Source organism: Pogona vitticeps, chromosome 12 (genome assembly GCF_051106095.1).
Source record: "Pogona vitticeps strain Pit_001003342236 chromosome 12, PviZW2.1, whole genome shotgun sequence".
Taxonomy (NCBI): domain Eukaryota; kingdom Metazoa; phylum Chordata; class Lepidosauria; order Squamata; family Agamidae; genus Pogona; species Pogona vitticeps.
Window position 1 is genome coordinate 12,450,914 of NC_135794.1, and position 25,933 is coordinate 12,476,846.

At 42.5% G+C, this 25,933-nt stretch overlaps 1 protein-coding gene across 3 annotated transcripts in view; it reads right to left on the reverse strand.

Annotated features, from left to right (window-relative positions):
* The window catches only part of ADAMTS7 (ADAM metallopeptidase with thrombospondin type 1 motif 7), a 134,365-nt gene that overhangs the window by 35,087 nt on the left and 73,345 nt on the right, over positions 1-25,933 (reverse strand). For all 3 annotated transcript variants that reach the window (XM_072982307.2, XM_020813218.3, XM_078380867.1), the window contains 7 exons: positions 13,694-13,820; positions 12,632-12,845; positions 6,178-7,872; positions 5,506-5,658; positions 4,506-4,679; positions 2,946-3,092; positions 417-576 (listed from right to left, as the gene is read on the reverse strand). In XM_072982307.2, the coding sequence (XP_072838408.2) occupies positions 417-576; positions 2,946-3,092; positions 4,506-4,679; positions 5,506-5,658; positions 6,178-7,872; positions 12,632-12,845; positions 13,694-13,820 (2,670 nt within the window). The remainder of the gene's footprint in view (positions 1-416; positions 577-2,945; positions 3,093-4,505; positions 4,680-5,505; positions 5,659-6,177; positions 7,873-12,631; positions 12,846-13,693; positions 13,821-25,933) is intronic.

A 25,933-nucleotide genomic window follows, 5' to 3' on the forward strand; every position in this document is an offset into this window, starting at 1 on the left:
TACAGGAAGAGATTCCACCTGAATCTCAGGAAGAACTTCCTGACGGTCAGAGCTGGTTGGCAGTGGAATCTGCTGCCTCGGAATGTGGTGGAGTCTCCTTCTTTGGTGGTTTTTGAGCAGAGGCTGGATGGCCCTCTGTCAGGAGTGCATTGATGGAGTTCCTGCATGGCAGGGGGTTGGATTCAATGGCCCTTGTGGTCTCTTCCAACTCTGTGATTCTATGATTTGTTATGTTATGTACCCTTAAGTCAAAACTGACTTGCAACTACCCTAATAGGGCATTCTACCCAAAGTAACTGCTTGGCTTACTTCTATAGTCAGGTGTCTCTTCATAAGGACACACTGAGGTACATGTGGGGCAGTGTTCTATAGTACCAAGTCAAATAACTACATTACACGCCATGGTCCCCACTTACTTGATTCTCTGACATTGCAATCTTGAAGATTACATTTCTGGACAGTCCCTGGCTGTTGTTCATGGTCACATAGGCTGGTCCCGTCTTCTGCTTCTCCAGTTTTTGTGTTTATACACTTCACTTGCCTTCTCTGGATGCCCCCACCACATGTGGCACTGCACTGCAAAAAGTGAAAAAGTGTTAATTACCAAACCATCATCTGCCCTGTGCAGAACCAAACAAGGAAAGCCTTTCAAAGACAAAGAAGCATTGTAATATGTAACAATTGTATATAAGTGTCTTTTTCCACAAAGGAGAGTCAGTCTTGTTCCCCAATTGACTGTAGAGCTAGTGGTGATAAAACAAATGGGATGGACACTAGAGCAACAACAGTGGAAAACCCAGAGTGACTCTGACTGAACATGGGCCAGGGCCCACTGAAAAGCCACCACCCTGACAGTGAAGAAGTAATTCTTCTCTGTCACCATTGTGTCTTCATAGAGACATCTGACAGAGCTCTTTCAAATAGTCACGAGCCACAGGAAGAGAATGCAGACCACGCTGTAGCCCACTATGAAGAATTTGTGCATTAATTTGCAGGCAAAATTGCTACAATCTGTTCTGACCTGAATGCCACAGTTGATACAGGTCCTGTGAATGGTACTAGAACCCTGTTTCTCCTGTGTTAATGGATAAGTTTCAGTCCTTGCAGAATGATTATGTGAACTGGACCCTTTAGAGGTGAAGACTACCACAAATCTTGGATCCTTGCCCTTCTTGGCTTGTAAAATCGGCTGGAGAGAGACTGGCTGAGTGGATAGGAGGTTAATGCCTCCCTGCAACAGGATAGGATCCCAGCACGCTTAAAGGAGGCATTGCTGAAAAAGCCCTCCTTGGATCCCATGGCATTGGATAATTACTGACCAGTCTCTTATGTCCCATTTGTGGGCAAAATATTGGAGTGTGTGATGGTTTCACAGCTCCAGGGGTTCCTGGATAAGACAGTTTATCTAGGTATTTATTTCTTTATTTATTATACCACCCATCTGGCTAAAGGCCACTCTATCCAGATCCATTTCAATTTGGTTTCAGGCTGGGCTATGAGATGAAGATTGAATGATAGATGTTTTGTATTCATACATTTAAATAGAATAAAAACAAGTTTTGAATCTGCTAGGAGATTATGATCTTTAACCCATTGTGTGTGCTTTCTGTCAAGCTATGACAATAGACTTGATCATGTTCTGAGCTAAGGCAAAATCAGATGGCCAAAAGCTATGTGCCTGCAAGTTTGATCATTTAGGAGTTCCCCATAGGAATAAAAGGTAATATTCATTTGGGGCATGATGACTTTGCAGTGGTCAGCCTTTTCTGTTGGGAGTTCATCCTTTCCCAATGTTAGGAAGGAACTTTAAGAAAAATTTTGCATTCTATTTCTTCTATCTATCTAACTTTTTTTAAAAAAAGACTGTTTTTACTGCCTTGCTGAATGACCTATGCTGGAAACTAGATATGGGGAGTATATCCTTGTTGGTTCAGCTGGACCTATCAATAGTTTGGCCATGGCATCTTTCTGGGCCATCTCTCTGTGATGGGACTTGGGAGGCACTGTTTGATGGTGGCCCAGGTCCTTCTTGGGGGCAAGAACTCAGAAGATGTTTGGGGACTCCTATTCAATGCCCTGGTATCTCTCAGGGTTCTGTTTTTTCATCTGCATGAAACTATGGAGAAAAGATGTCCAGAGTTTTGGGGTTAAGTATCAGCAGTATACACATGACATCCATCTCCTTTCCATCTAAATCCAAAGAAGCTGTTTTGGTTCTGGATCAGTGTTTGGTGTCAGTAATGAACTAGATGAAGGCAAATAAATGGAAGCTTAATCCAAACAAGACAGAGGTGTGTTTGATGTGAACACGACAGAGGTCCATCTCTGTCACTGCTCCCAAATTCTGGAACTCCCTTCCATGGGAGGCCAGGTTGGTCCCATGTTTACTGTCTTTCTACAAGCAGGCAAACACTTTTCTGATGGTTGTTGTAGGTTTTTTGGGCTTTTTGGCTGTGTTCCAGAACACGACCAAACAGCCTGAAAAACCTACAACAACCATCGGATCCAGGCCATGAAAGCCTTTGAGAACACAAATACTTTTCTATTCAGGCAGACTTTCTTTTAATGACTGGTTGACTAAGGTAACGGTTCCCCTTGATATTTAGTCCAGTCATGTCCAACTCTAAGGGGTGGTGCTCATCCCTGTTTCCCCAGTTGACTAAGAGGAGTTCTTAAAGGGACAGTTGTGTTTTAGTTGTTTTTAGTGTTTTTAATATTATTTTTATCTACAAGTTTTTAATATGATGTTTAATTATTTTTTAATATTGTAATGATTTGTTTGGGCTTTTAATAGTTTCTTTTAATACTGTTAGCTGCACTGGATTCTTTTTAGGAGAAAAGGTATGGATGAATAAAGACAATAATCAAAGCAATCCAAGGGACATTCGAACTGAATTGTTCCTAGCAGGAATTCAATAAAGTTATCATTCTGAAGGTTTGTTTACCTGTCCCCAGGAACCTACTGTCCACTTAGTGCATGGGTGGATGTTGCAAGATCTTGTATTTTTTGGTTGGAGTGCTTCATCACACCTTCCAAATTCTGGGCAGGTAACCAGGCGTTCTTGTTCCCCACCACCACATAGCTCAGAGCACTAGTCAGAAGGAAACAAATAATCAAACAAGTTTTGAATCTGCTAGGAGATTATGATCTTTAACCCATTGTGTGTGCTTTCTGTCAAGCTATGACAATAGACTTGATCATGTTCTGAGCTAAGGCAAAATCAGATGGCCAAAAGCTATGTGCCTGCAAGTTTGATCATTTAGGAGTTCCCCATAGGAATAAAAGGTAATATTCATTTGGGGCATGATGACTTTGCAGTGGTCAGCCTTTTCTGTTGGGAGTTCATCCTTTCCCAATGTTAGGAAGGAACTTTAAGAAAAATTTTGCATTCTATTTCTTCTATCTATGCAGCTTGCATATTCAGTGTTTAAAAAAAGCATTCCACTCCCCCCCCTCCTTTCTCAAAAGTACAAGAGACTGAAAATGTCACATTTCTATCTAAACAATATCATATACAAATTGTAGAACTAGAAGTGATTCAGGTGTCACTGAGACCAATCCTCTGTTACAAAATCCCTAGCTAAAGAATCATGGATAGTCATCCAACCTCTTTGAAAACTTCCAACAAGAGGGAGTTTGCCATGTTCCAGAGTTATCTGTTCCACTGCCAAACAATTATTACTGACAGAAACTTCCACCTGATGCTTTTCTCGTCATCTGAATGAATTGGTTTGGTTGAGAACCAATGACGTATGGAAAAACAAGTTTGGTTCTGCTGTTACAGCTTTTCCAATATTTTGAGATGGCTACATATCGTCTTCCTCTTCTCAAGGTTAAATTTCTCCAGCTCCCTCAATCATTCCCCATAGCACTTTATTATTAATCAATACTAATGCATTAAACAGATGTTTCGGGGGAATGGAAACAGGTGGAAGTCTGTTTCTCTTTCACTCATGCTGTCCACAGTTTGTGACACCAGACTGATCTTGCTAATAACAACGTTTTGCTGAGATTGATACAACTGGCAATTGTTCTGTATCCAAAGTAGCATCCGTGCTAAAATGGATGCAAGAGATTTTACTGTTGAAGTGACCCATAGAGTCTATAGGCTGCATAAAGCCAAACCTGGGAAGAGATGTACTGCACAGATGCAACACTTGCAATGTCAAAAGAAAATAAGATGTGATTTGGCAAAATAAGTTTTATCAACTTAAAATTACTTGGTCAGATTCATTTTTATCCATTTAAAAGGAACCTCTGGTTTTGTGGAAAGCTATGAAAGGGGATGGTGGTGACTTTGCTTGACCTCAGAGTTATTTTTCCATGAAAATAAAAATGAATGAAAGCTGTACAATGGAACTTCATATATGTTGCAACCCAGCCAAGCCAGAGGTTACAATAAGAAGAGTGGACTTTTAGGAGTGAAAACTGATGAACAAGAGAGGCACACCCCAGCAGTAGGCGACTCAAAGTCTACCCCCATCTTTGCTTATCCTTGCCCCACCTCTCTCCAGGATGAAGTGTACCAGCCTAGGCATGGTTTGTTTTTGCAGGTCATCTGTATTGGTGGCTTATACAGGACACCCTGGCAGTGAAAAGGACGAAGATGTCGCTGGTCTCGAGAGTCAACACAATGGATGTCCCGAAATTTCACACCATCTCCACAGGTCCTGGAGCACTGGGAAACAAACAATGATGGTACAAGCAAATCTATCCATTTAGAATCATAGAATCAGGAAGTTGGAAGGGGCCATATAGCACTCGCTATAAGGCCATTGAATCAACCCCCCTGCTCAGTACAGGAAAACAGATCAAACGACATCTGCCACATGGTTGTCTAAATTTCTCTTGAATACGCCCACTGTTGGAGCACTCACTACCTCTTGAGGTAAACAAACTCTCGAGGTAAACAGCTAGTAGCCCCTCCATTTTCAGCAGGAGCCCATTCTTCTTCTGTTACCTGACTCAGTGGTGCTAAGCCCAGTGACATCTGTGAGCTCTAAAGTATCACAGAACTGGAAGTGATCATGCTGGGTATCTATGACTGAGCTCTAATTCAACACAGGAGCTGCAAATCAGGCTGCAACTCTAGGATACCTGACAGATGAGCATCCAATTTCTATGTAAACACCTCTCAAGATGTCTCCACATCAGGTCCAATGCAGATAGTTTGACCGTTTAACAGGTTTTGTGAGGAGAGTTCTCCTAATGCTGAGCTAAGGTGTGGTAGCTTAAAACAAAAGGATAAAATCATTAAAGGTGGTGGTGGTGTGGTGTAAAGCAGTGGTTCTTAACCTTGGGTAACCCAGGTGTTCTTGGACTGCAATTCCCAGAAGCTTTCTCCACCAGCTATGCTGGATGTGGCTTCTGGGATTTGCAGTCCAAGAACACCTGGGTTACCCAAGGTTAAGAACCACTGGTGTAAAGAACCACACTGTTGAGACATAAGAGGTCCAAAGGCCTTCTCCACATAGAGCTTTGTTGTCTTGATCTGATTTGTCTACCTTGCTCCAGTTTCCGATGCGCCAGGTGGCACATGGCCGTGGGTAGCATCTTTGGGCAGGAACTGGCTTTGTGGTATGGCTACAGTCCTCCTCCTTTCCAGAGCTACAGCGTACACTCCTCCAAATAGCACCAAGGCCACAAGTAGTAGAGCACTAGAACAAAACAATAACAGCCACCCTCAAATCATAAACAACCCTCCCTGCTTAGATACATAAAGTCAATAGACCCTAATACCCACCTTCCCACCGTAGAGGTTTAAGACCCCAACACTGACATCTGCAGAACCTCCCCATTCATATGCTCTTCCTTAAAGCTCCTCAGCCTTCTCACCGTGCCTCTGAAGCCTCTCAGAGTCACTACAGACTGAACTAAGATGTTCCAGATTGAAAGGATATCAGATATAGCCTCAAAGAGCCAAGACTTTTTACACCCTTGCACTTATCCCACAATATTTACACCCCCACACCTATCCCAGATATTTTATATCTAAGTATGACACGAAATCCAGAGAAAATCTATAGAGCGAAGAGTTTCATATGAATCTTATTTACCCTTCATAAAAAGAGGAGAAATAGATGAGACCTGTTACTGTTGCCTACAGTGAAGTAATAGGGTTGCCAGGCACAGTATTGCCTGCTATAAAGGTAGCACTTGCTTCCCACAGAACTTGCCTGACTCCAGTTTCCAACTTCCCAGCTGGTGTTGAAAACGGATGCTAGAATAGCAGAGGGAACCAAAGAGGGTAACATTTTATTTTTAACTTCATGGTGCTTGGAAGGAATGGAGCTGGGCCTGACATCCCCATTGCCATTAGCAAATATCCAGTGAACTCTATTGGATGAGCTTTCATTTCTATCCCTGAAGGAATCTTGACCTCCAATGGTAGAGTTATGTTCTGTGTCCAGGTCAATCTTCATTGCACTATATTCTTTCAGTGTTGGTGTGGCTGGCATAGAAAGAGAAGAATTAGAGAAAACTGGGCTGTGCACCACAGATGTCGGTTCAGCTGGGAATGGAAGCCCTTTTGAGTCTGAATTGTGAGATGCAAGTATCTCCCTGTAAATAGTAACTAATTCATGTGCAGAGCTGTGGGGGGACACTTCTTGTGGGTCAGCTGTAGGAGGCAGTGAATACTTCTCCACTGACACATCAGTGGGAGAGCGCTGGTGGCTTTCTACATCTGCTATGTTGTGGCTCTTGTCATTTCTCAACCTATATGAACTCCTAATGTTAGGGGTGATATCAGTAGAATGAGATGGCTGATGGGTGGAGTGGTAGAATGGTCTACCTGCTGTGACTGTGTTGATCTGAACGTCTTTGATTCTTTGAAGTGTACCTGCATTATCTTCACTATTAACAAAGGTATTAACTATATTATTTTGCTCTACATTGCTTTTTTCAGCCATGTTCCGCAAGACACCACTTTTAATATCACCACCACCAAGAACCTTTGAGCTTTTCCTGTTTAGCATCCTAGCATTAGACTGCTGTCTGCTGTCAGGAGCATGAGACTCATTTTCCTGACTGCTGCTGTCTTTGCCAGAAGACATCACTGAAGTTAGGTCAGCAGAGTAGGGAACGTTCGTAGAGAATGGTAAGGCTGCCACATTCTCTTTAGAAACTTTGTTTGTAGAAAGGTTTTCTTGGGTCTTACCAATAGACACATGATTGCTGCTAGTGAGAAAATGTTTAATTGTCAAATTGGAGGCCTGGGTACCTTTTTCTTTGATTACAGGGGGAGTGGTGACTGAGAAAGTAGAAACTGAACCAACAGAACCATGCAAGCTGACAGTAGTGTTGTTGTCTTGAATTATAACTAGTTCTTTGTCATCACTTTGGCCAATAACTGGATAGTGCAAGTATTCATTTGTCATTGTGCTCTCTTGCTTTCTGGTTGGGAGAAAACTGGGATGCATGTCTTTCGAATCTTTCTTTGTGCTGTTAACAGTTTTCAGCCAAACTGGCTTCAGGTCCTTTCTTCCACTATCATTTTCATCCATTGGGTCATACGACAGATCTTCATGGAAGTTGATGAAATTATAATCATAGTAAAAATCATCTACAAACACATTTCCCTTTTCATTGTCAGTGGGCAAAAAACTTTGCTCTATTATGACATTGAGGTCTTCAGATTTGGGCATTGAAGGACTAAATTTGGGGAAGTGGTGGTTCGGGATGAAACTAATTTCATTAAACAGTTCCTTGCTTGAAGAACCACTCCCAGACCACTCACTGCTTTCTATTCTACTCCAGCATGGTGTTAATGAACATGCAATTTCAGACACTGGTCTTTGTAATGGATTGCAGGTTTTTCTGGGGCAGTAAACTGGACGTTGTCTTGTCCCGCTCCCACATGTCACTGAGCACTAGAAAGACAGGAGAACAAAATGAGTATGATAGACAGTGATAGTTAGGACAGTTTGGATGAGATATATGTGGCACAGTGGACTGTCTCACTGTGTATTTATGCAGAAGGCACAGAAAAGTACAAAGTAAAGGCCATTTTCTCCTTCTTATACATGCCCAGGTGTCTGTGTGTTGTATTTTAAATCCCAGTGAGAAGCGTTTTTTGCTTCAGTAGTTCCTTATGGGTGGAATTACTGTGGGCCGCTCAGCTCTCAAGGCCTTCTTGGATAGTGACGCTTACCTTTGTACCTCCATCTTGGATCTTCTCCTTTTCTGACTTTTTCATTTTTATTTTGGGGGGAATTCCCCCCCCCATTTCTTAGGATTACTTTTAGTGCCACCACCAGGAAGCCTAGCTTTGCTAATATTTCTCTCTGCAATTACTTTTTGGGTCCCCACCCTACCCATATTCTAATAGTTTTGGTTTGAGGTGAACATCTGATTGTATGTTTTGCCTTTATTTGTTTGCTTGCTTTTCTTTTCACTTACAGAAGGGTCTGAGGGTGTACTACATTAGTAGCAGGAAAGGAGCTAGTGTGAGTCACTTTGGAATGGTCAAACTTGATTACAGCAATCTAGTCGACCCCAACGATTCACGGGGAAATTGTTCCTGCATCCAAAGCAAGCCTTCAGATTGAATTTGGCAATATTGTGAAGTGGCTTAATAAGATCAATTATTAGATTAATATTGACAAATTAATCACTTCCTCTGTCCCTCAGCAGAGGGGCAAGGTTAGTGAAAATTTCTTTTGCCTGTAAAAATCTAAGCGAGGAATATGGACTATCACATATGTGCTGCACATTATTTTTTTAAAAAATCTTCTTTGCCACCTGGATACAAGTGTGGGTGGTTTCTTGATCAGTCCTTTAAGATGAGATAAAGACACACACACACACACACACACACACACACACACACACACAGAGTATAACTGATTGCAGCGCATCAGTAACATTCCATTACACAATCAAGAGGAAAAAGAAGAACTGCAAAAACCAGAGGAAGTGATAAAGTTGCCAATATTCTGAAATAGTTTCCTTATATCTTGGCAAATTCACACTGGAAGACATCCTTTGGATCAGTTCCAGTGATCACATACGCTGGAAGTGATCCAAACCAAAGTGTTCCTACCCACACCAAAAAGTAGAAGCCCCTGACAGGGACTCAGAAAGAGAGTGGGCTGGTTCATTCCAACAAAGATATTATCTGGTCTCTGTTTTTTAAAATGAATGTCCATTCCTGCAGCAGACTAAGCAGCAAGCTAAATGACTCTATAATTACTGCTGCATGAGACTACAGCAATAGATATTGGGCAATAGAGCACATCAACATTCTCTAAGTTAACTCAAAAATCGGGAGACACTAAACAAAGAAATATAACTTTGAAAAAGGACCTTAAATCAGGACCAAATTTGGCACCAGTCTGCTCTTGTTTGTACAACATTTGGGAACATTTGGGCAAATGGTTTTCAAGTCAAGATTTTTAAAATATAAAGCTGTTTTACCCCACCCCCATGCAGACACCGGTGACCTTTTCTGTCTGCAATTTTTTTAAAAAATTAAATATTTTGGAAAGACCAAACTTGCTTATCTTAAAAAAGAATGGTTAGTGCCAGCCACTTTTCTTATTTTGAAGGAATCCAGGCATTAGAGAGGGGATTGTGGGGTGCACTACCTGAAAAAAAGCTATTTGAGAGGGGAGGAAAGCTCTGAGTTTATAACTTTCTTATGAACTATAAGCATGAACATTTTAAACATTAATATTTAATGACTCTCAGGAGAACTTTTTAAACCTTTCCTAGCCAAAAAAACATTAAAAAGAGTTTTTATTTCTGGCGTGAAATTAAAAGATATTTTAAAAAATGAGAACAAATCTTCAGAAGCTCACTCATTTAAGCTGTGAAATTACTGTTTTTTTCCTTTGTGCCTGGAGATGATTTTAGAACTTGGGTGTCTATCCCACCCACCTTGTCACTATACCATTGTTTGGTAATTAAAAAAAAAAAGCTCCAAAGATGTTATGTGCCATCAAGTCACTTCTAATGTGTGGTGACTATGAGTGAATGACTTCTAAAATATCCTAGCATTAAGAGCTCTGATCGGATCTTGCAAACCAACAGCATCTCATGTTAGGTTGCAGCAATATTGTCTTTTTCAGTACGTTCTGCTGAGGTCTCACAAACAGCTGTTGAGTCAACCCATCTCACATTAGGTCTTCCTCTTTTCCTACTTTTCCACCCCAGTTTTTCAAGTAATATAGACTATTCTGATCGCTTCTATATTGCCATTATATATGCATGGTAGGATAGCCTCATCTGACTAATTCTTGCTCATTTGTGCAGCGTTATTGAGCCATTTCTTGGCTTTCTGAATTATGAGTGGGCACAATGAGCACAATGTCCCAAATTCATAAACCAGAGGTTTTTAAAGAACTGAATCAGTCTCGGTTTGACATGATATATTCTGGTATAGTTTTAAAAAGAGTGAATTTGTTTCATTTTTAAACTGCACCAGGACTTCTATCTAAGCTGCTCAATGCTAGAAGGCTTCATAGCTATTGGTGGCACTGGGGTTGGGGTTTGTAATGCAACAAAACTAGAGCCACTGGAGCTGCCCCTTAGGTGGAACAGCACTGTTGTCCAGTAAGTGTCATGAAGGCTGCAGAGCCACCTTGGCACTAGCGGGCTGGGAACATTGTTTTTGCCAGAAAGGGCAGCTCCAGAAGCATCTTTTCCCCTTATGGCAAGGGGAGAAAGCTGCCCAACCCTGGCACTGTCAGCAGCAGCAAAAGGCCTCCCACTGCTGGTCAGCCTTGGAACCACTGATTGCTCCACACCCTGGAGGCAAAGATTCACATTAAATGACATTTGAAACAGGCCTTTTTTCAGATAACTTTTTATATACAATATCTAGTTCTCATCTTGGTTTTTGGGAGAAGGGATTGTGTGTATGTTTTTAATTTTGCTCTTTTTCCCTCTGTATATAGTGATGGGGTGCTTCCTCAGAGATTTTTTAAAACAATTGATATTTTGTTATTTTACTAGGTGCTTAGTCTATGAAACATGTATATTTTGATGCTATTTTGTTTGCGTGGGTGGGTGGGTTGGGGGTGGATGCTGTAACTATGCCAATATTCCACTGGGCTGTGTGAATATGACAATATGATCTAGTGCCTGCATAAGTCTGATAATGATTTTTTGTTCTCATTATATTGTTGTCTGCTTTCAGAGTAGATTGATTCTCTGTTGCCTTGCCTCTCTGCCTTTTTGGAGTACAGTAGTTTTTAAAGGTTCTTTAGGGCTTTTAGAGTGTTAGGAAACAAATACGAAAACTCAGAATGAGCTACTTGAAATAACGTCTGTCTTGTAACACGAAAGATCTAGTGTATGAAAAACAAAAGCGGCATCCCCTGAAAGAACTGAAATTGGACCAAACATGAACCTTTTCATCATATACATCTCTAGTGACTCAACATATGTTGAGATTAAGTTGTCTGAAACATTATAGTCTCACATATAAATCCTCCAGAGAAAGCTTTCTATCAATTCCATCACAATCATGCTACATTTGGCGAGACTAAAACAGTCTCTGGAACTCCCTTCTGTAAGAAAGCCAGATATCTTTTTCAGTTGTTTGGGGGCTTTGATTTTTAAGCTGGGTTGCTGTCAAACAGGTTTTAACAGGCTGAATACTGTTCCTTCTTTTTAATTAGACATATTTTAATTGCAACTGGCTGGATAGATCAGTGAGTTAGGTGTCTGACTGTGGAGACAGAGCTGGGGAATTCAATTTAGTTTCCCACTGTGCCTGGGACAAACTGCACAGTCCCAGAATGACCTCCGAAGAGAATGGTAAACCACTTCTGAGCACTCTTTACATAGAAAATCCTGAAAAGATTCACCATAAGTCAGAATTGATTTGATGGCACACTACTATTATTTTAATTATATTTTAATATATTTTTTTCTGTTTGCTTTTATTTCTATATTATAGAAGTTAGATGACTTGAGTACCATTTTCTGGAAGAAATGCAGGACATACATTTAATACGTAAGAAAAAAAATGAAAAGGGCAATTAGAGTAGCAAATGCCTTACAAGATCATCTGTATTTTCAGTTTCTATCATTTGAGAGGTTCCCAGGGAATGAATTTAAATTTGCTAACTGGAAGAAACGAGGCATACGAAGCACACTTATTTGAGGCATCAAAACAACCCACTTTCCAAAAGTAGTTTCAAAAGTGTTAATTCCACAAGAATTTTCAGTTTCTTGTTATTTTCTCAAGATTGTGAAACTGAGAGATTCTGCTGTTATACCTTGAAAGGAAGTCCTTAGCTGAGAGTCTAAGGACAATAAAGTGCAGGACGGATGCCCTTTCCTCCTACAACCCTCCCCATTCTTTGTTGGGTCTTGCTCTCAATGTCATTTTCATTTGAAAGCATCAAATCTACATTTATAAGTGAAGCATGAAAAGTTTTGAAAGCAGTAGACTCATAGGCGTCTGCCAGACTTGATCTCTTGTCCAGTTTTCTCTTGAATGCCTCTAGTGCTGGAGCGCTCACCACCTACTAAGATAATTGGTTCCATTATCGTACTGCTCTAACAGTTAAGATGTTTTTCCTGATATTCAGCCTAAATGTGGCTTCTTGTAGCTTAAGCCCATTATTATGTGCCTTGCACTCTGGGATGATCAAGAACAGATCCTGCCCATCCTCTTACCTCAGACCAGTTCCCTGTAATCCACTGAGCAGGGCAGAGGACCTCTTGGTTGCATGGGGCTGTAGCATTGGGCTTGGAGAGATTCTGGCATTTGCTGGGTTGCAAGGCTTGCTGCTCATCCAGGCCAACACTCTGAATACAGAGGACAGTTCTCTTCATCAGACCATTGTCACCACAAGAGGCAGAACAAACCTGCCATTCACCAGTCCACCACCTGAAATGACCAGCAAGATTTAAAGTCCAATAGGTTGCCACTTAGACCTCAATGCTGAACACATTAGTCCAATAAAAGATACTTCAACATCTACTGTGCTATTAGTAGAAACTGCTAAGGAACGTGGCCTTATACTCCATCAGCCCATTTGTTCAGCTAGTCTAATAATGCTCACTCCAGCTGGGATCCAGTAGGTGTCTTTGGCCATGGGGAAATGGACTACTGCCTGACATCAATTTGACTGCATACTGAGCCTGGGCCTACTTTCAAAGTATATATAAGATCATTGATTGTTGTGGATTTTTCGGGCACTTTGGCCATGTTCTGAAGGTTGTTCTTCCTGACGTTTCACCAGTCTCTGTGGCCGGCATCTTCAGAGGACTGGGGTAGGAACTCTGTCCCTGCTCAGAGACGTTATCCAACAAACAACAATAAAGCATGGACAGAGTTCCTACTTGAGTCCTCTGACGATGCCGGCCACAGAGACTGGCGAAACGTCAGGAAGAACAACCTTCAGAACACAGCCAAAGAGCCCGAAAAACCCACAACAACCATTAGATCCCGGCCGTGAAAGCCTTTGAGAATATATATATAAGATCACTGAGTGGTGGGCTTTTGCATCACTGGACCCACCATTGGACTACAGAAGAGGAACAGTTCTGTTCTCACATCTTCCGTGACACAGGAAAGCCTCCAGGATCAAGCCCTATTACCACTTCAGACTGGTCTCTTGTACAGACCTAGATAGACAGTGTTCTCTTTCCTAGGCCATCATTTCATTCAGAGAGGGAGACAAACACTCTTTGGACACAAAGGTAGCAGCAAATCTGAAGAACAAGGGAGCTGACCTAGCTGGACATGGCTCCATGCTACAAGTCCTCTGCTTGTCCTCAGGACGGTTGAGCACATCACAGTAGCGCTCTTCCACAACCCCAATGACCTTCTCAATGCAATGTGCAATCTGTCTCTGAATACCTACGGAAGAAAGAAGAGATTATGGCAGTGGTGGTGGATGAACATGCACAGGTGCATTTTTGTATGCCAAAACCCCAATGATACGTGGATTATATGTTTGGGTAGCACTGCCCCTTCTACAACTGAAATCCATCTATAATTAGTAGGGGCACAGAACTGTTTAGCTTTTCCGAACCTGATCTGGATATCTGAGAACCTGAACACAGAGTGTGGCAGGTGAGCAGCATCCCATTCATTAAGATTCACAGTGAAATACTAAAATAAGGGGTTACCGTTTGTGACATCTTAGAAATAGGTCTCTGAGATATCATGGGCAAAGGCAAGTGATCGTAGGAATGGAATTTGATCAAATCAAGCTAGCATCTGGATAAATCTAGCAAATCAGATAACACAACTACCCAGAAATGGATGGTGTGTGTGCATCCAGTGGTGCAGAAATTTCCTGTGCTCTTGGTAAGACATATGTGCTGTGCAGCCTAACCTGCTTCTATTGGGATTTGTGCAAGGCTCTTTAGTTGTTTGGGGAGGGGGATACACACTTGTGCAATAGAAAGGCTCATCAGTTATAATGTTGCTGCTCCATTCAATGGTATCCTCTAAATGGTAAGTGCACACACTCATCACTTCTCTTCCATTGCTCCTGGCCATTTGGTACAACCATAGCACATATAAAAACATATTAGAACTGAGGTGGAGAGCCCTAATGAAATCTGGAAATGGAAAGACATTAAAAAGTCACCTACCACACACTAAACTAACTTTTTCTTCTGCAACTGTCCCTCATCCTGAGACTTGTCTCCCTGTCTACATAACCAGAAAAGCAAAGCTGAGGCTGAGATCTGAGACACAAACTTGCCCACTGAACAATGACCCCTTTGTTTGGTCATAGATCTCTTTCCATCTCTTATTACCCAGCAGGAAGCCCTTTATGAAGGAATTAGGAGTTAATGACACCAGAGGATTTGGCCTTCTAAAGCTCTGCACAGCTGCAGGCAAAGCTGAAGCCACCCACCTTTAAGTAACTGTTTCTAGCAGCCAATCCCCCTTCTATTAAGAAGTAGAAGCCATAATAGCTTGGAAAGCTGTAATTAAATAAGAGGAGGTCAGTTAATGTCAAGTTGTACCATGCTAAGACACATGGATCGCAATAACAAACAAGAGGACTCTTTGTCTAGTTGCCAGTTCATCAGCAGCAACTCCTTTACTCATTTCCTATAATCCTGTTTAAGGTGAATAAAATTCATCCCTTATAAACAGAACTCTTGAAAGAACACCATTTTGAATGTTGGCATTGGCAAAGCTTGGAAGTAAATAGTTACAAGTGACACAGATAGCTAAAAGAATACTAAAAGAATTAGTTAAAATAGTTAAACACACACACACAAAATAATGTGCAGCACTCAAAATCATGAGTGTTTATTAGCTGTTAAAATCCTGTCTAAAAAGATGATCTTCACCTGTCACTGAAAGAAGAGGAGTGAGGAGTCAACCTATTTATTTATTATTTATTCAAAATATTTTTATGCTGCCTTTCTCCCCAAAAGCATCTGAAGTGGCAATATTAAAAGACAATATTAAAAAGATAAAAACAGTGAATATACAGATTAATCCTTTTAAAAAAAACTCTTTCAGGCTGCCAGTCACTAAGAAAAAGCTTGCCTAAAGAGAAAGTATACTGCTTGTGAAAGTATATCAAAGATATATCAAAGCCTAGCTTGCCATGGGTGGCAGTTCCAGAGTCTGGGAGCAGCCACGGAGAAGGCCCTCTCCCGTATCCCCACCAAGCACACCTGTGAAGGTGGTGGGACCGAGAGAAAGGCCTCCTCTGATTATCTTAATGCTCAGGCAGGCTTACAGAGGGAGATGTGGTCTTTTAGATAGCTCAGTAGATAGGCCGGACCCAAGCCATTTAGTGCTTTAAAGAATAAAACCAGCACTTTGAATTGTGCCTGGAAATGGATCAGCAGCCAACTCTGCTATAACAGAGGAGTTATATGTTCCCTGTTACCAGCTCCAGTTAGCAATCTGGCTGCTGCATTTTGGACCCTCTGGTGTTTTCAAACACTTTCCAAATGGTACCCCACATAGAATACATTACTCTAATCCATCTGAGATGTAACTAGGGCACGTGTCACCATGTCCAGATTAGACCTCTCAAGATATGGGAGAACTAGTTTTAACTATGCAAAGGAACTCCTGGCCACCACTGAGGTTTGGGTATCCAGGCTCAGAGATTAATCCAGGAGCACCCCACTAGCTGCAGAGCTGTGTTTTCAGAAGGACTGTAACTCCATTCCAGCACAATCTCCAACTCTATTCCTTGATTTGCTTTTTGATTAATCAGAAGCACCTCTGTCTTGTTTGGACTGAGCTTTAGTTTATTCATCTTCATCCAGTCCATTACTGTCACCAGACATTGATCTAGAACTGAAACAACTTCCTTGGGTTTAGATGGAAAGGAGAGACAGTGTTGGGTGTCATCTGTGTTCTGGTGACAAAGAAGGCCAAAACGCCAGACAACCTGTCGCAGCAGTTTCATCTTAGTCTCTGAAGGAGGGCACTCCACAACCTGGGAACAGCCACCAAGTCAGTCCTCTTTCACACCAGATGTGCTTGGGAGGGCAAAAGGATTAAGAAAAGGATCTTCCCAGAATATCCTAGAGCTGAGAAGACACAGTTTTTCAGATATCCCGGACTCAAGACATATAGGGCTTTATAGGTCATAACCAGGAATTTGGGTCCAGAAATGAACCAGCACCTACTAGAGTTTGTGGGGAAAATGTATGCTTTTACAATGTATATAGCAAACATTGTGCTTGGGCACGCAGGTCACGTATACAGTGTGGTTGCTTCCAGTAAGGATGATTCATTAACCTGCTTTGGTATCTAGGATAATTACCTGTCTCTGGGTAAATTGTATTAACTTACTTGTGTATTAAGGTGTTATCTGTCTATGTTTACCCTGCTCTGTATTCAGGAATGTTTACCCTGCTTGTGTATTTAGGATTTACGTGCCTCTGTTTACTGGCCCCTCTGTTTACCATACTTGTGTATTCAGGATATTACCTCCCTGTGTTTAGAATGGTCACTGGTTAACTAGTGCAAAGGTAGTAGAGAACAATAAAAGGGGGGCGCGGTGACGGACAGGGAGGAATTCCCACTGAACAGCATGTTGCACAGCATGCTGTTTAGTTCATCCGGATCCCCGTCCTGAAAACACACTCGAGTGCCTCGCCTCTTTCTTTCTCCTTGCTGGTTAAGAGGGGGGAAAGGCTTCATCTGCAGATCCCTACAATTAGGTTTCATCTGCAGATCCCTACAACTAAACTTCATCTGCAGATCCCGACAAGAGTTGTTATAACAGGCGGTTTTATGCTTATTGTGACAGCAACTTAGCAGCAGCATTTGAACCAGTTGAAGTTCCCATCTTCAGAGGCAGCACCCTGTAAAGCACATTGTGCATGCTCTGTGCAGTCAAGTTGGAACTGACTTACAGTGACCCTAATAGGGCTTTCCAGGTAACTGAGAGGTTTTACCGGTTTCATTCTCACAATGAGTTTCCATGGCCAAGTGGGGATTCAAACCCTGTTCTTCAGAGTCCTAGACCATCACTCCATCCACAATACCACACTAAGAATCCACATAAAGCATATTACAATATGGAGAAGGGAATGTAACCCTGTCTAGCACAGGTTGAATCCTTTTTCTCTGATCTACCTCTCAATAAAGCCTGGAGTAAGTCTCAGTTTGTTTGCCATTATCAATTGTCCATTACACATATTAGTTTAAACAGGAACAGCTTCTATGCAGTTAGGCAAAAAGAAGAAACAGCATTGTCATCTGCTTATTGGTGAAATTAAACTCAGAACTCTGGATAATCTTTCCCCACAGTTTCTTGTATAGGTTAAATAAAATGGGGTACCAAATAGAACCCTGAGGGCAACCACAGACCATACTGTCAAACTGGAATTCCCAAGGACCACCTTCGGATTTTACTCCTCTAGATAAGATCACGGCCATTGTAGAACACTTATCTCTAAGTGCCATATAAGGGAGATGCCCCAGGAGGATATCATGGTTGATATTGCAAATTGCTGCAATGTCTAATAGAACCAGCAGGGACACAATCTCCCTGCCAAGTTCCTACCAAAAATCAACCATCAAGGTGACCAGACTGTCTTCACCACATGACAAGGCCTGAAGCGTGATAAAATGGATCCAGAGAATCTGTCCCATCTAGGACTGCCTCAAACTGAGAAGCCACCACGTTTCCACACCTTAACCAAAAATGGAATTACTGGAAACTGGGCAACAGTAGTCAAGTATGGTGGGATTCAAAAGTTTTTTCAAGGAGATCTCAATAATGCCTCTTTTAGGCATGCTAGAATCCTACCCTGCTGTAAGGAGGCATTCACCATTCCTTTTATCTATCACCCAGTCCCCCTCTGGCTGCTTTTATGAGTCAGGAAGAGCAAGGAATCAGCACACAAGGAATCATCACTGTTATGAAATCGCCACAGCCACCACACATGTGGTGGCTGTGGCGATTTCATTAACAGTGATGATTACCCGGCAAGACTGGACTGGTTTGTGATTGGCTGATGGATGACTGAAATGAGAACCAAGACAATATTCGTTTCGTCGTTTAGTCGTGTCCGACTCTTCGTGACCCCATGCACCAGAGCACACCAGGCCCTCCTATCTTCCACTGCCTCCCGGAGTTGTGTCAAATTCATGTTGGTAGCTTCGATGACACTGTCCAGCCATCTCATCCTCGGTCGTCCCCTTCTCCTCTTGCCATCACACTTTCCTAACATCAAGGTTTTTTCCAAGGAGTCTTTTCTCCTCATGAGGTGGCCAAAGCACTGCAGCCTCAGCTTCAGGATCTGTCCTTCCAGTGAGCACTCAGGCTTGATTTCCTTTAGAATTGATAGGCTTGTTCTCCTTGCAGTCCAGGGGACTCTCAAGAGCCTCCTCCAGCACCACAATTCAAAGGCATCAATTCTTCGGCGGTCTGCTTTCTTTATGGTCCAGCTCTCACTTCCATACATCACAACAGGAAAAACCATAGTTTGATGATTCGGACTTTTGTTGGCAAGGTGATGTCTCTGCTTTTTAAGATGCTTTCAAGATTTGTCATCGCTTTCCTCCCAAGAAGCAGGCGTCTTTTAATTTCGTAGCTGCTGTCTCCATCTGCAGTGATCATGGAGCCCAGGAAAATAAAATCTGTCACTGCCTCCATGTCTTCCCCTTCTATTTCCCAGGAGGTGATGGGACCAGTGGCCATGATCTTAGTTTTTTTGATGTTGAGTTTCAGACCGTTTTTTGCACTCTCCTCTTTCACCCTCATTACAAGGTTCTTTAATTCCTCCTCACTTTCTGCCATCAGAGTGGTATTATCTGCATATCGGAGGTTGTTGATATTTCTTCCGGCAGTCTTAATTCCGGCTTGGGATTCCTCCAGTCCTGCCTTCCGCATGATGTATTCTGCATATAGGTTAAATAAGCTGGGGGACAATATACAGCCTTGTCATACTCCTTTCCCAATTTTGAACCAATCAGTTGTTCCATAGCCAGTTCTAACTATTGCTTCCTGACCCACATATAGGTTTCTCAGGAGATAGATGAGGTGGTCAGGCACTCCCATTTCTTTAAGAACTTGCCATAGATTGCTGTGGTCCACACAGTCAAAGGCTTTTGCATAGTCAATGAAGCAGAAGTAGATATTTTTCTGGAACTCTGTGGCTTTCTCCATAATCCAGCGCAAGTTAGCAATTTGGTCTCTAGTTCCTCTGCCTCTTCGGAATCCAGCTTGTACTTCTGGGAGTTCTCGGTCCACATACTGCTGAAGCCTACCTTGGAGGATTTTGAGCATAACCTTGCTAGCGTGTGAAATGAGTGCAATTGTACGGTAGTTGGAGCATTCTTTGGCACTGCCTTTCTTTGGGATTGGGATGTAGACTGATCTTTTCCAATCCTCTGGCCACTGTTGGGTTTTCCAAACTTGCTGGCATATTGAATGTAGCACCTTAACAGCATCATCTTTCAAGATTTTAAATAGTTCAACTGGAATGCCATCACCTCCACTGGCCTTGTTGTTAGCCAGGCTTTCTAAGGCCCACTTGACTTCACTCTCCAGGATGTCTGGCTCAGGGTCAACAATTACATTGTCTGGGTTGTTCGGGATATCCAAATCTTTCTGATATAATTCCTGTGTGTATTCTTGCCACCTCTTCTTGACATCTTCTGCTTCTGTTAGGTCCCTCCCATTTTTGTCCTTTATCATGTCCATACAATATTAGCAGAAGGTATATTAAAAGTAAGAAGAGGAGAGAAAAAGTTATGTTGAGCAGTTGGCTGAAGCAGTTGGTTTAATGATTAGTTAGATAGATGGAAAGAATGCTAGAAAGCTAGAACTGTAGAACTTAGACGTGTTAAAGTGTATCAGTAACTGAGAAGTGCTATAAAGACATTAAAATTTTAACATTAATTTATAAACACCTGCCTGAAATTTAAGATCTGAGCTGAAAATAAACTGCAACCATACAAATAAGTACCGTTTGTGAGACCAGACTGCTGTTAATAAAATTATAATTTGGTTAATTTGAAAACTCTATTCAATTTGATTATATTAGGCTGGAGGCAAGCCAAGTAAAAGGAAAGGGTAGGTTAAAGGTGATTAACCAGGCTGGGCTGGCCACAGTGGCTTTCACCTCTCCAAGGATCCTGTCTGCAGATACTGAGGCCTTTCCATTAATCCAGAACAGGGGTCAGGGAACTTTTTTACCTTGTACCCCATAAAAAATTTATATACGCTGACATTACCCCCTTGATTTGAAAGGAAGGATCTCGCCGCCTGTGCCCGGGGTGCCTCCTTCGCCTGGCGGTGTCACACTCAGTCCTTCGCCCCACAGGGGCAGCTCCCTTTCTCTGCCAGCAGGCAGCTTCTGGGCGGCTGCCAAAGAGCAGCAGGTGGCTTGCTCGCCGGGGGTGCCCGCCGGCGCCTCCCACTCTGGCATCGGCAGCTGCTTGCCGAAGTGCCCCCGCGTTGGGCTTTGGCGTCAGGCCTCCTGCAAGACTCGACATCGAAGCGCCATGACAGCTGCTGCATGGAGGATGAGAGGCTCCGCCAGGCCCGGCCGGTTGGTGTGGAGGCACCGCTGAAGGAAGCCGTGCTGCCGCCTGACGGGCTCCTCCAGGAACAGGGATGGGGTGTGGGGCGGCGTCCCAGTTCCAGGAAGGTGAGCCTGGCCTGGGCTGCTGTCGTGGCTGCGCCCACCCCCTCTGCCGTGATCCACCTCTCCAGGCACTGGAAGGAGAGGCACCTCGCCCTCCGCTATAGCTAGCCCCACTGCTACCACCTCGGCTGCTGTACGCCACCGACTGGGGCCTGTCGCCAGCCGCCATCTACCGTGGCTTGGTTGTAGCCGGGCTGGAGAAGGGTGCGGGAAGGGGTGATCGGGCAACTGGGGACCCCCTCTTCTGGCAGAGGAGGAGGAGGAGGGAAGGGGGTTAGGGTCGCATCCTCATTACCCCCAAGATTTTCATTTTTACCCCATTTGGGTAATTTACCCCTGTTCCCTGACCACTGATCCAGAACAAGCAAAGGCCAAAGTTAGAGCCAAATGAGAGATATTAACTACAGCATACAAGTAGCGGAATGTCTGAGCAACTTTGCCTGCAAAATATCTTACAAATTCATTACAACAGGCTGTTGAGTGGTTAGCACTTTGTTCTTGTGGCCAAGCATGTAATAGTCCAGAATACCTGAAATAGCAAAATTAAAATAATGCATCATGATGAACTACTTAGAGCGCAAAAAAATCAAAATAAAATATAAATAAATAAATAAATAAATAAATAAATAAATAAATAAATAAATAAATAAATAAATAAATAAATAAATAAAAAATCTGGGCTCTGTAATTTGTCCTTTATTACTCAGTCCCTGAGCATTCCCAGTCATTAAAAAAACAAAAATCTCTCAATGGTGAAGGCCACAAGTGTTTTATCTTTTTTGTGATATCTGCATGCACCAATTGGTTAATGGGACTTCCTAGGAAGCAAATTTTGACTGGCCTGGCCCAGAATGCTGCAAGTTCTCTATGAGAATAACAGTCCCATTGTGTTTGGAACAGCAGAGTACAGCACTACTCCCTCATATGGATGAAAACACACAAGGCTTGGAAAGAGTTCTGGAAACCTCCCACTCATGGCAGAGTTCAAGTTAAGCAGAGCCCTGCAATAATACTGAATTGCTCGACTCAGAGAACAAGCACAGCAGGAGGAACACCCTACATACAATAGTACCTTGGTTTACAAATGCCTTGGCTAACGTAATTTTCCATTTACGAATGGAAATCCGTTGAAAATAATGCCTCAGTTTACGGTTTTTTTTTCAATTTTTTTGAGAAAAACAAAGTTTCCCCAGGATGCATTGTGCCTCGAGGTTTGTAGTGCCGCCCCCATTCCTATTGTAGTCCGTGTTTCGGTTTACAAATTTTTTGCTTTACATAACGTGCTGTAGAACACATTAAATTTTTAAATCGAGGTACTACTGTATTGCCCCAGCTAACAGAGAGACTTGCCTCATACTGCTTTCTTAGGGCATTAATGAACAAAATTATTATGGGGGGAAAGCGTGAAAGAACTGAATCAAGGCTTTTTCCATCCAACACTTAAGGACAAGGTTTAAAAAACTAAAACAGAATGATAAAACTAGGCTAACATTATCAGATAATCTACATAAAAACCCATGCATTTTTATTGCAGAGGAACCTATGCAATAAAACAACCTTATTCAGCAAAGAAGAAAGTCAAACTGCTAACTTCCTGGGTGAGGATCTAGGACCTCTATCTGTATACTTCAGACAGCAGATCACTCATTCTCTAAGAACCTTTGGAAGAGACTACTGTATACAGTGGTGCCCCGCTTGACTACGATAATGCGTTCCAGCGAAATCATCGTCAAGGAAAAAAAAACCCATTGAAATGCATTGAAAACCGGTCAATGAATTCCAATGGGGGAAATACCTCTAAACTAGAGATGGAGATATTTGAATACAAATATCCCCATCTCTACTCCAAACCATTCAAAAAACCAAAACATAGGTGTAAAACTGTTTCTAGGTGCATACCTAGTATCCGGGAGGTAATGCTGAACTGAAAGAGATTTTTTTTTAACATCCTTTAGGATCCTTTCCTGAAAATGCGACAATTTAGCATAGTTTATCATTTTGGACCATTAAAAAAACCTAGGAAATAGTTACAGAAATACAGTGGTGCCTTGACTTATGAACGCCCCTACCTATGAAAATTTCGAGTTATGAAAAGCTCCGGCCGCAAAATTTTGCTTTGACTTGTGAGCAGAGCTTCGACCTAAGAACAGAAAAAGGCAGGGGAAAAGGGTGGGAAATTCAAACTGTTGGTGGCGAAGAGGCTGCTTCTTTGTAGCTCTTTCACCCCAATGGTTAGAGCAGGGGGTTGAGGGAACTTTTTTACTCCTGTGGCGCAGGAGGAGGAAGGAAAGGCGGGGCGGCTCCAGATTGCCGCCGGGCGCGGGAAGCCGGTGGGCTCCCTGCCCATCCCTGGTGTGGCCAAACACGTGGGTCTACTCATGAGTAAGGACATCCAAAGGGCTTGGCTGGGCTGAGGCGTGTGGGTTGGAGGGGCTCCTCCGTGGACGGCAGTGCAGGAGGAGGCTCCCTGCTGGGAGTGAGTGCCTCGGAGGCTTCAGTCTGTCTGGTAAGGTGCTGCTTTTTCCTTTTTACAAACTTCTGGGTGGGTTTTGCAGGGTGGGTTTCAGCTCAGGGGGGTTATGTTTCTTTGCAGTGTTGTTTTTTGCAGTCCCAGCATGGGGATTGCTCAATGTTTATTTTGGGTTTTTTTCCTGATCTGTTTATTTTGGGTTGTTTTTTTAATGCCCCAGTGCCTTCCGATGGGGCTTTCTGTGTGCTTTAATTTTTTTGTGTTTGTTTTTTTGAAATGCTGGAACGGATTAATCCCGTTCCCATGCATTTCAATGGGAAATGGTGCTTCGACTTAAGAAAATTTCGAGTTACGGCCATTGTTCCAATACGGATTAATTTTGTAAGTCGAGGCACCACTGTAAAGGTATGTTGTAGTAAATATTCCAAGTGTGTGTGCAAGCAGGAAGCTAATGTGCTTACTGTCCTCAAAGTACTGCACTACAGAATACACAATCCATTTTTGGCTCCTTCCAGATCCCAATGAAGCTAATTTGCCATATGTATCAGTACAGAGTTCCTCAACTCACTCCTTTGCTGCCTCACATCCCAGTACTCTCTTGCTTCCCAGAGCTACACTTCGAGGTTTTCAGCTCTGTTCCTCTATTCCGCTGCAAATGTAACTGTCTTGACTTTAGGCTATAAAGGGTGGGAAAATAGCCCTTCCTTGACTGCCTAGCAAAAGGACTTCTCTCCTTTCTATGGGGCAATTTGCTGAGAAATAAACCTGAGAAAGTGCTCCTTGCATTCCCCATTTGTCCCTCTACTCCACGCTGCAGGTCTGGCTGGATGGCTGATACAACTTGTTTAGTTTGATTTCTTTTATTTTATGGTTTTACTGTAATTTTTGTTCATGGTTTATTTAATGTATTATGTTGTTAACCGCCCAGAAAAGTGACTTGCACTAATGGGGTAATATATAAATTAAACAAACAAAACAAATGGGGGAAAGACACATGATGTACAGCATGAATAAGAATGCATATTCAAAAGAGGGACTGGTGGCTTGCAGGACAGGCTAGTTGAGCAAAGGAAGCAGATAAAATTATTACAGTGAGCTAAGCTTTATCATGTTTCAGAGCAAGGCACCCTGCAGCAAAACTAAAGTTGATCAGGCAAAGGGGGGATTCTCTGTCCTAATTCCAGACATGGCCATTTTCCAAATCATACTCAAACATTATCTAAGAGCAAGAAAAGAATCCATCTTTATGAGGATGAGGCCTCATCAAAGCTCCCTGACTGCTTCTGAAACAGCAAAACCAGAGATGGTCATGGCAGGGTTGCAGCAAATGTTTTCTTAGGAGTAGGCCAGTCGGCCCATCACAGGCAGGCAGGGGAGCTTCTGGAATGTGAACCTATTCATTAGATCACAATAAGGTTTAATAAGACGTATGGCAATTTCTGCCTTCAAATTGTTAGAATCATGTTTGTCCTCATAGTATCTTGGAAATTTGCAGAAGTTTATACACAAAGCACCTGTAAAAAAGTAAGAAAGTAAAGAGAGAAGAACCATTTGTTAAGTGAAAAAATGATTTTTTCCCCTCTGGGTGATCTTACTAAGCAATGCTGGAAATGAGGAAATATATTTGTATGTTTCAGAGAGCTACTGAAGAAACCTATGCTTCTCAACAAACCTACTGCTGTGGAATTAAGTAAACTGGATACACGTCAAAGTGTAAATGCATGTCGAAAACTCCCATAAGTAGGCAGATGTTCTCTTGGGAGTAAAGCCAGAACAACAACAACAACAACAACAACAACAACAACAACAACGCCTTGGATTTTTCCCCACTACAGCTGCCAGAACTCACCAGGGATTTCCACAGCTAGATGGAAGAAAATCTATTCTGGGGGTGTGGGATGAGAAATTACAGTATTTCAAAAATGAATTTGTATTGTGTATTTCTTCCAATTCTCCTGCTTTCACATACTCAAAGTATAATTCTTTCTCCAGAAAAAGAATTTACTCAGCAATTGCCCTGTCTCCCCACTGTATGTCAAAGAATGAAGCCAAGCTTTCTGCTTTCTATCTTTGTGCTTCCCATTTTTCAATCTGTTTTCAATGATAGCTTGACCAGTTGACAACAAGAGAGGGGACACACAGCTATACAAACAAATAGACAGGTTACTTACCTGTAACCATGGTTCTTCAAGTGGACCTCTGTGAATTCACACAAAAGGGTTAAATCAGCGCCTGCGCTGGACCTCTCGGAATATTCTAGAGCAGGGGTGTCCAACCTTTCACCTTCCCTGGGCCACATTAGAAGATGAAAATTTGATTTGGGCCGCACATACATTTGGTTTGGGCCGCATGGGGGAGCAGCCCTAGCCGTCCTCCGCAGCCCCACTCCAAGTGCGCTTACCAGC